At 35.1% G+C, this 18,445-nt stretch overlaps 1 protein-coding gene across 3 annotated transcripts in view; it reads left to right on the forward strand.

The window, feature by feature from the left end:
* CUNH8orf34 (chromosome unknown C8orf34 homolog) overlaps positions 1 to 18,445 on the forward strand; it is a 160,370-nt gene that overhangs the window by 92,728 nt on the left and 49,197 nt on the right. For all 3 annotated transcript variants that reach the window (XM_052704903.1, XM_052704904.1, XM_052704905.1), the window contains exon 8: positions 15,063 to 15,198. In XM_052704903.1, the coding sequence (XP_052560863.1) occupies positions 15,063 to 15,198 (136 nt within the window). The remainder of the gene's footprint in view (positions 1 to 15,062; positions 15,199 to 18,445) is intronic.

Consider the following 18,445-nt stretch of genomic DNA (forward strand, 5'->3'; position numbering starts at 1 on the left):
TCCATTTTTGTCTGTGTAGTTATGGTGCTATGAAAGCATTAAAGTACTGATGACAGAGTGCCAGCAGGTAATGGCATTTTTGTAATCCCTTAAATAACCTTTGTGAAAACCTCTTCTAAGAGAATACTAAAGAATCAGATAGTTACATGGTGACCTAAAAAGACACTGTCATGGAATAGAAACTGCTCAGATGACGAAGTAATAATACTAGATAAATGTTGTGTGTAAAACTTATTTTTTAAGCAGCCTAAATACAGTAGAGTACCTCTATTAGAATGTATTTTTCAGTGTATTAATATTCTCCACTGAGGGGTTATACATACATACATTACACAACTATTCAAGCTGGTCAAGACCAAAATCTAGTAAAGAATCGTCTAAAGTTTAACAGCATGATAGTGGATGAATGTTGTTGCTGAAATGTCTGTGAACATCTGAAAAATAATGATTTGAACTACTACTGCAGTTTTCAGACTACTTGCATGAACAGTTGTGATGCTTGCAGACCCATAGCCGCTGTGAATGTAAAAGGAGCCAGCTACCTTTGAGCATGCTATTAATTCAAAAGGGATGATTATACTGCACATACTGTTCAACTTCTTGCGTGTCTCCTTCAGTTGTCCATACGTGTATCTGGTGAGATACCTCATTTTGGTATAGAGGGTTTCCATTCTAGTCACCCTAGTCTCAGAGAGGGTCCAACAGAAGGGAAGGAGTTTTCAAAACATGAGAGGGAAATTGAGACAGTAAGAAATGGAAGAGTTTCATATCCATCAGTTTGGTGAAGGAATGAAGAAAGGCATGCAAAATAATTAGTGGAAATAAATTGGTTCCTGTTTTGGTTCTGACAGGCTTGCAGCAGGAGATCATTGGCCGAAGCTGTTACCACCCTCAGCCATCTGCCCTGCACCTTTAATAGATATGGAAGCCCTCAGGGCAGAGACATCTGATCTGCTTATAAATCTGCTTGTGAATCGCTATCGTTTTCAGTCCAGTGCATTAAGAAGGTCTATTTCTGCCTAGGAAGGCAGCAGTGTTTGCCAGAGGAGGGGAAGATGGTTTGGGCTGGTAGCAAGTCAGTGAAGCAGTCTGCCTGAGACTTTGCAAACTTGATATTTTAAGAGCAAAAGCTAATAAAACTGTACTGGCACTGCTGAAATCTGATAAAGATGGAAATGCTTGTTTTATCCGGATTGTATTTTATCTGCTGGAACTGTTCACAGTCAGTTGCAAAGCTATGAGTTTAGTATGATGTAAACCAGTAGTTTTCTTCTGCATAGTTATCCCCTGCATACTGTTTTCCCACCTCCTAAGTTTTCAGCTTCTGGTTTTCTGGTTTTTCTTGTGTACATGTGATTTTCTGTGGTGTTCATCTTTGATTTTTTTTTTATAATATCTCATTCTAGGGACTTTTAAACCTTCTGACCAATTTTGACAGGATTTGATAGGTCTTATGCCTGAAATTTCTCCAAATTTATGAAAATTCGTATCTCGATATAGGAGAATCTCATGAGTATTGCAGATTGATCAGTATTGTGGCTTTGAGTCAATGAAAGCACCTGCTGTCTCAAGCAATTTGGGACAGGCTGTGTTTAAGAGGAAGAGAAGGAACATGGTCAAAAAGCAGGGGTATTGCTAAGGGAAGGGTACTATAGGAAATACAGAGGGAAACATTTGAAATCAGTGTGAAAAAGGATTATTGGGATGTAACACAATGCTGTAGGAAGTCATTGGTACTTACAGAATAACTACCTGAACTATTTTTGTTTGTGTTTGCTTCACTGACTAGAAAGAGTTTTAATTTTAGTTTTTTGTTGCAAAGTATGTTTCTATACCTTAACATGATACAAAGTGCAACTTGAGATTTAATAGTTACAAGATGAATACAATTTTAAATTCTTCAGACAGCAAATAATACGACAAATAATGAATAGCATGACAAAATGCAAACTCTTGTTGCTTATTCTTGAAGACAGTTGATTCAACATATTAAAAGCCTTGTACTTGCAAAACTGTTGATTAATAGTGGTTTGCACTTGAAAGCATACTGAGTTATAGAAAAAAACTAGGTGGAATATATATTTTTTTAAAATGATTGTTATTGCTGCAATGCCAAAATGATGAAAGAAGAATAAACATGGAGAAGAAATGATAGATGGAAATAAAAGATCATTTATAGTAAAGTAGAAAAATGCTTCTTCAGCAAGGTAACTCAAAATAAGATTTTATAAGCCTTGATGCAGTAACAGAGAGAGATTGAAAACAAAAAAGTAATAAAAGCATTTTGAAACAACTATTCAGCGCGTCTACAATTTTAAGTATTGTATCTGTCTACTGTGTTTCCCGTTTCAACAAATTACATGACAGAACTTTAACCATATGGACTTATACATACAGCAGTAACTGCTATGACTACTCTGCAGACAGAGGATTTCTTTGTTTCTTTTTCTTTTGTTATTTTACGGCATATATGTAGCAATTTTGAGCAGATCAGGAAGGTCATTAGTCATGGCAGAGATTCACGGGGTTATTATGGCTCAAACTACCTGGAGTTTGCAAGTTCACAGTTAGCTTAAACTTATCTCTGTAGTAACAGCAGTGCACCTGCTGACTTCAGAAGGACTGCCAGTTTCTCTTCTCGGGTTTTCTTTTAATGACCCGACGTTCATGTAGAAGTATTTCTTTGTATATGAATGTACTGGCTGTAACTTCTATTATCTGTAAGATATTTTGACTGCAGAGGAGATGGTGGTAGAGAGACTCTGAGGATAATAGAAACAGAAATAACAGAATTTGGGATATGAGAAATCTAAAACCAAAAGTGAGAATTCATAAGATTAATCAAAGGAAAAATCTGTTTATAGCATCATTCTATAAGCATGCTGAAAATAAATTAAAAAGAGCTGAAAGGGGCATTTCAGCTGAAGGGTGTATTTCTATTGCTGTAAGCAGTTAATAGATGCTTCATGTAATTGGTGAGGACCTGGGATGGTGAGGGAGAAACAACTACGTTAAGAGCACTTTGAAGCCTGTAGGGCTCTACTAAGTATGAATTGATACTGGAAATTGGTGCTGTTGTTGTTGTTGGGTTTCATTTTGTTTTGTTTTTCTTCTGCATGCGGTACTGTTGGTTTAAGCTTTATATCTCCATGGAACATCTTAATCTTATACACGTTTGCCTTGGAGCTATGAAAGTTTTGTCAATTTTTATCTTTCAGTTTGATAATAATAGAAACAGCATCCTTTTGCATAAACGACCTTTTCCAAAGCAAAAGATATAAAAATGACTGCTAAAACTCATTTCTAATATCTATCTAATATATCTTCAAATAGTAGCTTATAGGATTTCAGCCGCACGTTCCAAGGAAACTAAAACTGATATTTCATGCTGACAGAGCTACACAGTTATTTTCATTGAAGTTTCTTCATGAAGTCCTGTGACTTCAATAAATTAAACAAGAGGTTATGGATGATTAACTGGTTTTATTTCACTGGGCACTGAATTGAAAACATGCTAAGCTATATTTTCAAATCAGATATTCTGGTTGCTTGTTTAAACCAATCCATATTTGAGCAAAAAATATATATTAAAAAAAAATGTTGGAGAATGTAAGTCTAAGCTGGTCTAATTACCAGTGCAATAGAACAGAGAGAAGATGGAAACAGTTGAGCTCTCTCAACAACCTCAAGAACTACAGCGAAGATCTTGGAACAATAAGCTGAACAGAAAGCACACTTAAAAGAGTTAAATCCTGTTTCCACTGCAGTGAAATACAAGTTTGGACACTGATTGTATAAAGCAAAGATTTCACTGGGAGGGAACATGAAGAGGAATGATGAGTCACCTTTGGAAGAACGTGTAAAAGTAAGGATGGAAACGATTAGCAAAATATTGAGAGATTGAGCAGCTGAAATCAAAATGGAAATTTAATAGGATATGTATGTGTATACGTGAGGGTAAATGCATGAAATTTATACATTCTTGGCCCTAACAGTGGAGGTTACAGTGTGCGTTTCTGACAGAAAGAGGAGTACTGAACAGGAACAGAAGATTACATTTATTAATTTACTGCTTTCTGGGTACCATTGATGTAGCCCAAGTTTCTTAAAGAAGTACTCTATCTTTGAAGTATCCAATAATGGATAAGGAATAAAATAACAATGGAGACAATTATACTCATTCCTTTGCTTTTAATTCTCTTCAGAGAAAGTTTACAGACCTGGAAATAATTAAATATAAATAAATATGCAAATAATAGGATTTTTTTTTGTTTTGATTTTTAATCATTTGCAAAGGAAGACAAATCCAATTGTGGCTTCAAAAAGGTCTGTCCCTATATTTTATTAAAAACAGAAGTTATAAAAAGATTTTTTCTTTTCAGTTCAGTGAGAAATAAAACTTGAAAAGAGGTTGTAAGTGGAACAATAAGAATATAAAATTGGTCTTAAATTCATAGTTCACAATAAAAGCATGATAGCCACATACTTATTTTGTCCAAAAAAGGTAACATACTTTTTTTTTGTCTGAAACGTTCCTGCCTTAACGCAGAATGTTTAAGTGTTGTTGACCTTTGAATATTCCTATTTTTGAAGCTATAATTAGTGACATTGATACACCAAACTAATGTTGCAGTTCTTGTCATGTCTCTTCTGATGTATAATTTCATCTTCAAGGCTGTTCAGAGAAGTAATGTACTCTTCAGTGCACTGGAAAAAGTAACTTTTGTATTGTATCCATTTTATATTTATTGCTACTGTTTATAAATCATTATTAGAAATAATGATTTATTATGAAATTAAATGAAATTTTATGATTACTATTTTTGTTCTTGTACATAATTTTTTGCCTAACAACTGAAAGCATGAAACTGAGATGGAGAAAATGAACCGTAGTAGCCATGTGCCAGCTTTACAGTTTTTATATTCCTCTCATTACTAGTAGATTTCTGAGCACTGGAGGGCAAAACAGCTAGTTTCTTCTGCAAAAAGTTACCCAGATGGGTGGTGTATGTCCTGCATGTGGCTTACAGAGAAGCTACCACGTTGAGTGCACTCAAGTAGTCCCCCTACATGGCACAGAAAAGCAGCTGTAACTGAATGTGCAGCCCTGTCTGCAAGAGCCCTCATATCTCTCCTACACATAATGAATATATTCATACCTAATTTACTTATGGAATTGTTTCCTCTTGTTCACCTGTTATTTCTCTAAAAGTTTACGCCAGCACATCGCAGCCAAAGTTTTTTCTTGAAGTAGGGGTTACTGTGTGTTTTATTTTGGATATTGAGAAGCTGACTGAATGGTTCCCCTTTCATGTACACAAAAGAACTTTATGCATCGTTTCGTTTGTATTTCTGACTCTCAACCAGTGTATATATGACCACAGGCAAATGATAATTAATGACTCGAGAAAGAATTCCTTAGAATGTTGAAATTTAATTATCAAGTCACTGTCACCTAAATGCAGAAATACTGTAAGTAATGTCTGAGACAAAAAGACTTGGCAACGTGGCTGACAATCCTTTGCAGACTCTTTTTCCCATTTGTCTATAAAGGGAGATATATCTTTTCAGAGGATGTTGTCAAATGTGGTTCATGCCCTTAGAGGGAGAAAAAAGTCTTTTGGTGTTTCTGAGTATTTCCAAGAGAAGTTTATTTGTCTGCTGTTTTTCTGTATATGAATAGCAACTGGATTATATCAGTCACAAGTAAAAGGGCTAATGTATCATTTATAAAGAATATTAACATAGTGGTATTTTTATGAACACTTGTGTTCAAAAGAAAGTACTGTTTGCTCTGTGAACTTTGCTTAGATGGTTTTGTACTTATGAGAGGCAGAATACTGTTAAGGTGCAGCATCTGACTGCTAGTTGTTTTTTCTTCTTTAAATATGAATTGTCTATTGATCTGTTCAGAAGTGTTGACGAGGAATACTGGATAACAAGCTTGCACATTGCAGGCAAAGCTCTTCTGTGAAAACTACTGAATTCCATAAACAGAGAAGTCATACTGCCCTTGCATTAGTATTTTTTAATAAATTGTTATTTAGGATTTGTTATATATATTTGGTTTGTTCCTAATGGACATCACTTCTAACTTGTAAACGAGCAATACTGAATCACAGAATAATTTAGCAATATTTTTCATTATATTGAATCACCACGTAGATGTATGATTCACAGCTAGATGATACCAGAAATGGCATTAATCATTAGAGGGGAGCCTTTCATTGGTGTGATGAGAAATTATGGTAACTGCTGTGGGTATTTTCTCATGATACTTGCTGAAAGCATTATGAGAAAGTTTGCAAACTAAGAAGAGCCACTGCCCAGGTGATAGGGAATATTGGAAGGTTATGATAACAGAAAGCTTCTGGCTCAGGGCCATTTTGAGATAATGTTATACAAGACTTACTCATCTGAAAGCATACATAGTTAATGAAGAATGTCATTCACAGGCTGAAAAAAAAGGATTTCTGTGGACCTGCTGAAATGTTATCAGGTGTTTAAAAGTGTTTTTTATATTTAGGGGAACTGAAGAAATGTTGCCTTTGAAGGAACACAGTTGAATTGATATGACATCATTTTGTAGATGAGCACATATATCTGTACATTATTTTAAGGATAGTATTTGTGGTAATCAAACAAATAAATAACAAGTTTTTGATAATTTGATACACAGAAGACTTCCATCATTTCTGGTAACTTTCAAAGTTAAATTCCGAGCGTACATAGTGCAAAATACTTTTGCACTGTATGCTGCAGCTGTAAGAAATAAGCTGAACTTAACTGAATGTAGACAAACAAGAACCAAGGAGGAACAATCATATTAGTGGGAATGATAGAAAAAGGAGAGAAGGGTGGAAATGGGACTTTCTCTGTCATTGTGAGTAAGCTACTGGATTACAAAACTGTCTGTCCTCAGTAACTGCTGTTTGGAGCACCTTGGAGATTAATCTAATTCATCCACCACTTGAGCTAATACTATTTCAGGGAACTGCATTTGTATGCTTGAAAACTGCAGCTCTTTTATGCTGTCCTGACTTTTCTTCTGATGCAATCCTACATGTTTTCCTTTTGTTTGAAATAGATCTCTTCTGCTGTACATTGTTGAAGATATTTTCAGGATTTTTTTAATAATTATTTCCCTCTTATTTCTGGTTCTGTTCTCACTGAAAGTTCATCTCATTTCATTTTTAGGTTATCTATCAGTCAAACTGATGGCACTCTTAAGAATTTAGTGCAGGTGGTTCTTTCTGAGAATGAAAAAGTGTTGAATTAGTCATTTGTCTTCTGAGGTTCAATATACTCTTTTCTGCTGTCCTCTTCCAGTACTTCTTGGGATTTTGTTTCCTTTATCCTTGGTTGTTTTTGTTTATTTGTTTGTTTTATTTTAATTATTTTATTGCAATTCTTTGAGAAACATTTGCTATGTGATGTTGAAATGGCATTTCATTGTGGAATCTCTGCCTTACTCTCAATTTAAAAAGTCTCTTTGAATGGATAACCTGCAGGTTTTATACTCTGCACGGATGTCATACTGTGGCCACCAGGTGATGTGGCTCATGTTCTTTTCCACTGCTGCTCCAAAGTAGTTATGTGTTATATCTATCGGAGCTTCACAGCTTTTCTATTAAGCAGTGATAACCCAAAGGACTGCATTTTGCAATAACTTAGATAAGTCTTCAGAGTTTCAGAGTTTTTGAAGTCGTTAGCAAATTTCGCTTGAATTTATTAGTGTAATAATTTAACTTAGTATGTCTTGAGAAGCAGAGTTGTCAGATGAGACTCTGGTCCATTTACAAGATGACTTTATAGTTTTGAGATGAGATTGTCTGGATGAATGTGTGGTTCTAATACAAATCCAGAAGAGAACATAACACTGAGCAAAAGTAAATTCAGATCTTATGATCTGTGTGATAGTGAGTATAAGCTAATTACATGAATTAGCATGTTGCAGTAACTGATCTATTATTTTTGCAATAATCTTGTACTGCAGTACTTATTGAAAGTAAAGCGACCACATGTATTATATGTACCACATTTATAGTTGTTTTCCACTTGAGACAGCTTTCTTTCCTGTGTAATTGTGCAAGCATTGTAGGAAATCCAAAAGACAATTGATTTTCCTTTATCCAAACCAAACACAAGAGCAAACATAACCCAACAATTTGCTGAACTGGAAGGTTATAGAAAACAGATTTCTAATGGACTAGCAGTACTTACACAACACTCCAAACTACACAGGTTTTTAGTAACTAAGTTTTTTTTTTTTAAAAAAAAAAAAAAGCTTACATTCCTCTTCAATAAAAAATAAATAAAAAGAATAGAAAACAGTATGGTTTACTTGAAACTGTATTACCTGGCTAATCTATAGGCCGTGTGGGATAGTTTTGGCGTTCCTTTTTCGTTTGCCTGACCCAGCTGGGAAGATAAAATTATATTTAAAAATTTTACTCTACTTTCTCACAAAAGGCATCAGTGGTATGACTTTAATCAGCCAGTGAAGAAGAGCATGCACTGTCAGCTGTGATGCCACTGGTGTGTTGATGGTATCCAGCTCAGTGTCTGCTTTCTTGAGTATATACAGTGTGTTCTTCCAGATGTCCCGATGTCTGGCCAGAATACAGATTGTAATGGAAAACAGACAGTCATGTCTCGGGACAAAGCAGAGTTGATGCAAGCTGACAGAGGGATAAAGCTAGAAATGAAGCTTCAGTTATTGGCTCTTGTCTTGTAGTCATTCTTATCTTTAATTCCTAGGTAGCAGAGGTAACAAGGATGGCATTTGTCCATTTGCCGATCAGGAAAAGTTTGAAGACCAATATTAGAGGTCCACAGTTTATTTCTTCTGGCTTATTATCTGACTACTTGGTCGTTATCATAGAATTATTGACACATCTGACTCAGCAAGAACTATAATGTCTTTCTCAGTGGGTTTCTGTTTTCGTGACCATGCTCTGGAAGACAAGTATGGTGTTTGACTGCGTTTACAATGCAATCATCTTAATGTAAAAAAAAAAAAAAAAAAAAAAAGAGAAAAAATATTTCCATTGCAATAATCCTTGTGCTAGATGGGCTTATGAAAGAAAGCATACAAATGATGCAAGACTGACATTTGAGAAATGCCTGTGCTAGTATTTCTTTTAAAAGAAAGCTGTGGAAGGTCAAGTGTTACTGGAAATGTTTGGCATAAGATTATTTGTAATTTTTATTCTTTGCCACAACTTTCATTTCATTAAAAGGTGAATTTCAACTGGCTTCTTGACAAGCCAGCTAAGATTAATGCTGCCAAGGAGCTGGTAGAATAAACTAAATGGATGCAAATAGATGTGAATGTAGCCCTTGCTTTGAAAATTGATTCGTACAAAATTAAGTAGTTCTTCAACATCTTCTCTAGTTGGAAAATCACTGTAGATACTTCAGCTTTAGTGAGCTGTACCGTTGAATTAATTTTTATTTATCTTAAATCGTTTTTGTAAAAACTCATACAGACATCCAAATTATCAATTTCATTCAAAATCGATTTAATGAAGGAACATGTAAACAACAATGTCATGTGAAATTCAATATTTTGGCAATATTTTAAGGAATATCTGTAGTACATTAACCAAACATGCTAGGAAAATATTACATCTGGCTACTCTTTGCTAGAAAATAAAAAACAAACAAAAACAAAATGGGACCTTTTAAATAAGCACTTCTTTCTTAATTCCTGATATTTTAAGTAGATTTTAAAAATACTTACTTTAATTTAAATGTGTCTTGTTCTGTTCCTGTGGCAAAGCTTTGTTGGGTTTCTTTAAGAATGCAGAATGAGGTCTAAATTGTGTATTCAAGTAAGTATAGTGGTTACATAAATTACGTCAGAAATGGAACTGATTAGAAATATTGATCAAAATTTCCTTTCAAATAGAAAGTTGTTTTACTTTAAGCTGAAGTGAAAAAAAGGAAAGTTTGCTGAGGACTAATGCTGAAAAACTTTATTTTTGCCTTCTGTCTTTCAGAATTTCTGGTTATTGCTTTGTACATTGTTATTATAGCAAAAGTACTATTGTACAATAGGTATTACAGTTGCAGTAATTCATCATGTGAAATATGTGAATAATACATAAGTGAAATATTCTAATTTTTTACTTTTATTGGAAACATCAAAATAATGAAGATATTCTAATTAACACTAGATTTCCTTTATTGTAAAAATAAAGTAGTGAATGAAACTATCTAGATGACAGTTTGTGCCAGCACACTGCAAATCGCTATTGGTGCGGGGCAACGATGTCTATATAGTCAGTGTTACTTACGTAGGGGTTGGCTCTTTGCAGCTGTTATTTGTGCTCCTAGATTGTTTAGCCTTGGATGCTCAGTAGGGTGTTAGTGTGCACGATGCCAGTTCTTTTCAATTGAGGACTTTGTTATTTAAATTAAGTGAGACTATAATGTTGCAACCAACCGGTGGTTCGGGCCATTGGGAGACACCAGATTTGTTCTCTGAAGTTCATTTACCTGATATTGCATGAGGGGCTGAAGCCTGGACTCCTGATTCTAAAGATCTTCTCATCCCCTCAGTCAGTGTTGCTTCAATCTGGACTGCTAGCAGTTTTCTGCAGTAAACAAATACTCTTCCCTGTGGATAAAGGGAGAATAAGCAGGAGATGGAGTCAGTGGGCCAGTTCTTTATGCAGTTGTCTAACATAGTGAAGTGTGCTCTGAAAATAGAAGAACTTAATCAGAAAAGACTACCTTCTTCGTTAATTCTAATCCCAGGTTAAAATAGAAATATGGAAAAGTTGAAGAAAGATTTCTTGTTGATTGAAACGGAGAGCTTTAATTGCAAATCCATTTTCTAAGTGTATGCAAAGAGTGCTTCTTGATACTACAGCCCCAGATTGATTTTGATTGTTTTTTTTGATTGTGGGGTAGAATTCTACTAAATTGGAAATGGTAGAGGTGGAGATGCAAGTTCAGGGATGTGCAAAATCAGGTTTCAAATTTTTTTTAATATGCATCTAACATACTTGTGGAAGCATCTTGTGGAAGCACAAACACCAGGAAAATTTATTGTCATCTTTAGATGCTTACAAAGTACGTTGTCTTCAGAACATTGGTCTCAGGAATCTAAAATGGCTTGTAGGATTCTTGATGAATCTACTTAAGACAATCTTTGCATCAACAGTCAATGCCAGAGGTCTGGATTGGGTGAAATTTTGATATTTTGAAGGTGTTAATGGAAAAAACATATTAGAATAAACTGCGTTGTCAACTACATAACATAGAAAAATAAGAGAAAAAGAAGTGAAATGTCCTGTATCTAGTGTATTGTGAAAGATAACTCCAGTTTTTCTTTGGTTGAAGTAAATGATTAAGTTTCAGAGGTGGAGTATAAGGCCTTATAGATTAATGGTTCCTTTCTATCTTGAAAACTTAAATGCTGAATGTTCCAATAATTCGTTTGGAATTCAGGTAGGATTTGGGGGGCTCTGTTGATGTTGGTAAGAAAAGTCATCTAAAGCAGGGATGAGTGGTTAGCGTAATAAGAAACATACAGGTATGACATACAGAGCAGCAGAAATGCCTGGAACATAAGCAGAACTTCTATAAGTAGTAGGCTTTTTATTTTACTTAATTATTTTATGGGAGTTCCAGAATGTATTGGGTCTGTGCTTTAGTCAATGGTCCATGACAAATCAATGCTATCTACAGGCAATACATCAATATCTGTCCTGATGAAATAACACTGCCTTAAAAACTCACTGCTTCAGAGAAAGAGCTGTTATTTTAATGGTGCATCAGAATTGACTGGGGGCCTGCAAAAACATAAATTAAGATTCATAATCAAGTTCACTCCCACATGAAAATATTTATTGGTTTTCTTAGCATTAGAATGAACAGAAAAACTGAGCAGTCATAATCTCTGTAAAGATGAATCAAGACTTTTTCCAGCTTTGCACCTTCTTGAATATTAATTCAAGAAGGTGGGACATTACACTTTGCAATGGAGAGAAGAGGCAAAAAATGATAATATCATATCAGAAAATGTAGAACAGATCCTGACTATGTAAACCTCCTTTGGAAGTGAACTTTCATCGTATTTAGGAGAAGTTTTTCATAAGAGCAGCTCTGGCCTAACTGTGAATGGTGTGAGAGCCTTTCAGAATCCTGAGAAACATTTTCACACCTCCTCATCCTGAGACTTTAAACAATCTTGCACACATTCAAGAATATTATTCTAGAATACTCGATAGTCTAGAATATCAGTGCCCCTTCTCTGTCCCCAGTTCCCCTTCCTCTTCATAACAGGACATAAATAATTATAAGCAACATCCTCTTCAGAAACAGTCAACTAATTACTGGGACATGTTTTTGTTTAGCTGAAATAGATATCTTTTTTCCCTTCTTAGTTATGAAACTTGTCTGTAAAAATTCACAAAGGATTTAGCTCCATGCAGCTTTATTAATAATACAGAAAACATCTGTTCATGTGCTTCATTACACTTGTGATTCTTATCTCACTTTCAAGTATTTTTTGTTATTGTTGTGGCAATACGTGAAGCTGTATAGATGCTTTTTTTGGTTGTTGGTTTGCTTTTTTTTTTTTTTTTTTTTTTTTAACCACTCAGGACATTCTTAACGAAAATTTTTATAAGATGAGTGTACATAGGAATATCATTAAATGGAAGAGATAGAGTGTGCCATCATGCGTTAAAACAACATATTTTTATTAGCACAAGCACGATTCTATCTTATTCTGCCTTTCATTTACTTGAACTTCTGGCCTATCACTGTAAAAATATACGTACCAATTTTCTTAAGATTTGAGAGGTTTAATGTATTCCTGTCTTCTGTCACAAAAGCAGTCATCAACTTAGCTTTTTTTCTCTTTTTCTTAGTGAATTATCTCACTGCTCCTCCATAAAATCACTGAACTGGTCAGCTCTATCATCACTAGTTGGTCTAGCAAAGAATACAATGGAAAAGATTCAGTGTTTCAAGCTCTGTAACTGAATTGACTTCTCAAGTGAAATATTTTTTTTGCTAAGATTGATTTATTACCAGCACGTAGTAATGTTCTGCCAACTTGTCTGTTAATTACAGATATAGGTACGTCTGAAATCCAAGTTTCTTGCACATTCAAAAATTCACTTGCTTTTCTCTTGAGAGAAGAGTTGACCAAAAACGGAGAACATGCATTTTTTTGACATACAGAGTCAAATGTAAAAAGGTACAATAGAGGTCAGCTTACATCACTACTCTATTGAAACACGCTTAGTTATTAATCAAGCAGGGAACAGCTGAAAACCACGTTTTAAGAAATCACATCTGTTCAAGGTGGGGGAAAAAATAAAGCATGTGCTTCAGTTTCATTTAAACTGTAATCCATCCAGTCGTTTACATCTATTAAAAAATATAGAACTTTTCACACCTCTTTAAAACACAATTTAACATCATTTATTTTAATACACAGTATGTTCCAAATACGTAATGCCTTCTCTGAAATGTCTCGTAAGTGATTGATTTTATAACTCTTCATCATATATCCTTCCAAGTCCTTTGAATTAGTTTGTATATTAACTACAGATAACATTTAAAGGAAGAGTTGTGGAAATGGTGTGAACTGAAGACGCAATTACTGAAACTGTCTATTTATACCACTAAGACAGGGTGAAGGGAGGGTATTCTTAAGCACTGAAATAAAATTTTGCAGGTAAGAAGACCTAGTTCCAGGACTTTGATGGCAAGAAATTCATTTACTTTTAGTCCTGATGTGCTTTTATTCTCACCACAGTCGGTGGATTTTGTTTATTGAAATGGATGACTCCCAAAAAGAGTATGATTAACATGGCATTATCTTGCCAATCTGACTGGTAGTCCACTGTGTAATGGCTACTTGTGTAATTTAAATTTCAGTTGAACCAATATAGTTTCTGATTTTAGAATTCTCTGTGACCTTTTACTGTCTGATTGCACAATCGACAGTCTGCCTTTATGTGCTTACTGCTTCACTTGGATCCTTTAACATCTGGCTTCTTTTGTACACATAAGTATATGAAAATGTATGTACATACATTATCTGAAAGACATTTTAATTAGATGATAACATGCTCTATGTATCACAAACCACAAGCCTCAGTCAGAACATGGAATGGTTGGTGCCCATTCAGTAGCAGCTAGTTAGTGCTTCGTTTGTGTACTTTTCAGCTAGAACCAAATGGAATTAGAAACAACTTGAAGTTTTGCCTTATACACTAGGTATACACAATGTGCCTATTCTATATGTTATAAAAAATAAACAAGTCATGTTAAGGATGTCCCAGCTTTAAAGCAGGAGACTTTGTTTGCATTCTAACTCAGCCACAGTGCTCCAGTGTAATCTGGGAAATATGGTTTTCCAAGAGCCTCTGCTCTCTTCCTACAAAGTGGGAGTGCTTCTGCAGCAGTATAAAATCCAGTTATGATTAGTAGTTGCTCATGTATTATAGTGATGTGGTGAGTATAAGTGTGCTTATAATGGTCCCTTTGGTGTGATATACATATATATTTCAAATATTTGGGGCTCAGTGGAACGTTTTTGTTTTAGCAAAGAAACAGCGTTGCTAAGTATTGAATAATAAAACAACAACAAAATCTTGGGGGAGGACTATATACCAGCCTATACCAATACTCAAAGAAGGACAATATACTCCAAAAAGTGAATTTTCTCTTTGGTATGGAGCCCGACATGAAATTGAGATACTGGTCAGCATCTGGCAACTGGCAAGTATGTTTGCTTGCTAGTTTTTATAGATGAGCTGGAGAAATAAATATGAAAGAATAGATAGCACTATCTGAAGTAGAAATGCTACTGAGTATTTTTGAAGATACCCTTTGTATCAAGATGCTGATACATAAAAATGAAAACCAGTTCAAGTGTGGTTTTTTCCTTAATATTATTCAAGTAACTGTGTGATTTTTTCCTAATTTTTAGTGATCCTGTAGGCACTGAATAAATTTTGCAGGAGCAGAATTATGAAGTATTGTTACAAAAATAAATACTGTATTCACCTAGTCATTCTGTTTTGTTGCAGAGGATCTTGATGACCTAAGAATGGAAGGAGTAACAAGTCTGATGTCTTCTGGGAGCAAATTCAATCAAAGTAGAAGTGCTCATCCTGCTGAACCGCAAGCAAAGGTCACACTGAATATCTGTGCAAGATGTGCCAGGTAAAAATCAAAATGATGCCGTGCCACCAAATACATTCTTTTCCCCAAGTTTTTCGGATATGTATTGCACTTTGTTTTGGGTTAGGTGATGACCTCTCCTGTGCCACGTTTTTGTTTTTTGTTTTTTGTTTTAAAAAAAGCTACTAACTACCCTATGACCTCCGGCATCTGGGTTGTGCAACTTAACGTTTATGCTTGATATGTCGCGTCAACAATGAATCAAAGAGTGTAGTTAGTCTTAGGCCTTACTTCACAGCTTGAAACTATTTTAAGCCTTTCTGTCTCTGAATTTCATTAGTTATTTGAGCTTCTGTGGTTTTTCAGGAGATGAATCAGGGAATTTAAAGGTTCAAATCCAATTTGAAAAGCACCTGTATAAATGGAGATTTAGTTGCACAGGTGCAGTCCAGGACTTCAAATAACTGCTTCTTAGCACTTTATAATCTCATCCTGTTTCACCTCTGAGAAATAATTTAATCGGGTTGAGCCCCTTTTGATTTTGACAGCTGGAAATAATTCTTGCATTTACAGTATGGGGGCCAAATAAACAGTTTGGTGATCCTGTAGCCAAGTCAGCTTGGGAATGCAACACTAACAGAAACCCCTTAAATTTCCTAGATGCATTCTTCTGTGTAGACAAAAGCTCATTTGGAGAAAGGATTTAAGCCTGTTTAAATGACAAAACTAGCCTTCTCACCCTTCTGTTAATGGTTCAGATTAACAAGAACAATACAGAGGCATGCCAATTTTATCTGCCTGCTTTGCCAATGGCTGCTCCTTTGTATAGTTTGAGAGGGGATTAACCGCTTGTAAATAAAAAGCAACCTGTGGTGAAATTAAGTCAAAAGTTTGGCCATATGCCACCCTACGTTTCTACTTTTTTTTCCCGTTTTGCTTGTAAGTTACTACTTTTTTAAAGGCTCTTATGTAGGAAGAGGGGCTCCAAAACGCTTTCTGAGCGTTTTTCTCTGGAGGCTATGGCTACAGGCATACTGAATATCTGCACAGTGGCATCTCCTCAGCACAGTCATGGGACCTCAAACTTCAGTTCCAGTACTGCCAAGAGCAGCAGTGGCTAAGGGCTTTGTGAGTCCAGGCAGTTTTACTGTTAACAGCGCAGCTATGTGCTTTAAGAAAAAAGTAAACATATACCAGGCATGGGATTCTTCCCAATTCACTGGAAGAAAATTGTATGTGTTACAAAATATTTCCTAACAACTAGCTACGTGAAAGAATGACACCTTTTTTTCTACTTGCATTGGTTGTCCATGAACTATCATGTAGAAAGGCAAGGAAATGGAAATGTTAATTTTTCTACATGATCTCTTAGAACTTACAAGTCTGTCATTTATAAGAACTATATAAGTCTTGTATGGATTAATATGAAGCTTAATTAAATTTTAAATTCCCTGAAATAGCTACAAGCAGCAGGTGCCAAGATGCAATATATCCTCTCAGTTCTCACATCAGGGAGCATACCACTCAAATCTTGGGCCAGTCGTAACAGCCTTGGCTATTGTTATATTGTCCTTTGAGTGTATTACACGATGCTGCAGTCTTGAAATATGAATTACCCTTTTCTCACTTCACTCTCATGATCAGAGAATGCAAAGCAATACTTTGTCACCTGTAGAACTTTATGACACTCTCTACCCTGTTTAAGAATGTCAGGGAGGAACTGGATGATACCTGCTCGACTGGTTCTTTTTGTTCTTCTGGTTGCAGTTCAACAATTTCTTTAAACTGCTGATAGACCAAAAAATAGACCATCTTATCTGTGGCATGAGGCTTGAAATAGAGCTGTGTATTGCTTTTGTATTCTGTTGTGGGGAAGAACTCTGTGTGTTCTGTTGTGATCAAGAAATCTGTTGATTCTTTTGGAGCATTCCTTTCTTACTGAGTTTGAGGACACCTGTCCATTCTTCTTCAAGACAGAGTTCTCATTGCAGTAGCTCTCTTTTTTCAATTTCTCCGTAATAAATTTGTCAAATGACTTCTGGCAGAAGCTATATGTTTTTTTCCTGTTTTCTTTCCGTGAGCAATAATTTTTGCTGTTACTGAGTGATACAGTCATTGAAAATAACATCAGAAAATCAACGTCTGAGCAGATGGATCATCTCTATGAAGGTTTCTCAGTGTTGGTATTTATCTTCATTGTTATGTGAAAACCGAGTATTTATTTTAAGGTCATTATACAGTATTGTAATGCATTTATTTGTTCTAGAAATTTTCGTTTCATTCTTTCATATCCTCTAAGTAGTCTCATGTGCTATACATACTTTGGGCCTTCATTGTAAGCACATTTGAATAAAATTGAAAAAGTAGTCAGTGTAAGTTGTTGTTATACATGTAAGTTGTTGTTATACATACTTTTAGCCACAATTAAGCACATCTGTCTTCTTAATTTTATCCATTTTTTCATCTAAGAAAGTGATTTGAAATGAGTGGCCTATTAGTTGGCCGTGGGTATTCTGTAGTTAATGAGACCTGTCAGAACAGATTACTAAATCATGTTTACTGCAAGTATTTTGGCTGTCAGTAGGAGGAATATGACTTTTTTAGACAAAAAAAAAAAAAACAAACCCTTTTTTCTGACAGAAGTTTAATTTTACTCTTACGTATACGTAATCCTAGCTCTGTCAAATTACTGTATTTTTTTAATGCTCCACCGTTATTTCATTGTACAGTCATGTTACCTCCTGTGATACATCCTACACAAGCTTCACTTGAACATTTTGTGGCTCTTCTGAGAGGGATTTCTGATGCAATGTTTGACACAGTGTTACAAAAAGGTCTTCGGAAAGCAGGCCAAATGGGAGTGCCTATAGAAAGACTTATAAATCTGATTTGTTGCAAAGCAAATTAAACACATTTTACATTTTGGGAACCACTTGGAATGCTGCTGAGACTGCATTAGGTAAAACCTCCTCCATCACTTTAAGTCTCCTACAAAAAATTGTAGAAGCTTTTTCAAGAATTGTAAGACATGAATCTGAGAATGGACAATGTTAGAAATTCATATTTTTTATTTTTTAAACAAGTTTTTTAGAAACTGACATCTAATCATAAATGCTAATAATTTCACCAACCATCTTTAAGAAAAACAGATGGAGTTGTCACAGCCCAGGTCAGCAGTTTTAATAAAACATGCTTTTCACCCATCTAGGAGATGAGGGAAATCCTTTCAAGCCTATCCTATCACACCATGTTATTTTTTTAGAGCTTATGATTTAAAAAATGGAAAAAA

Source organism: Tympanuchus pallidicinctus, unplaced genomic scaffold (assembly GCF_026119805.1).
Source record: "Tympanuchus pallidicinctus isolate F22 unplaced genomic scaffold, pur_lepc_1.0 scaffold5, whole genome shotgun sequence".
Taxonomy (NCBI): Eukaryota; Metazoa; Chordata; class Aves; order Galliformes; family Phasianidae; genus Tympanuchus; species Tympanuchus pallidicinctus.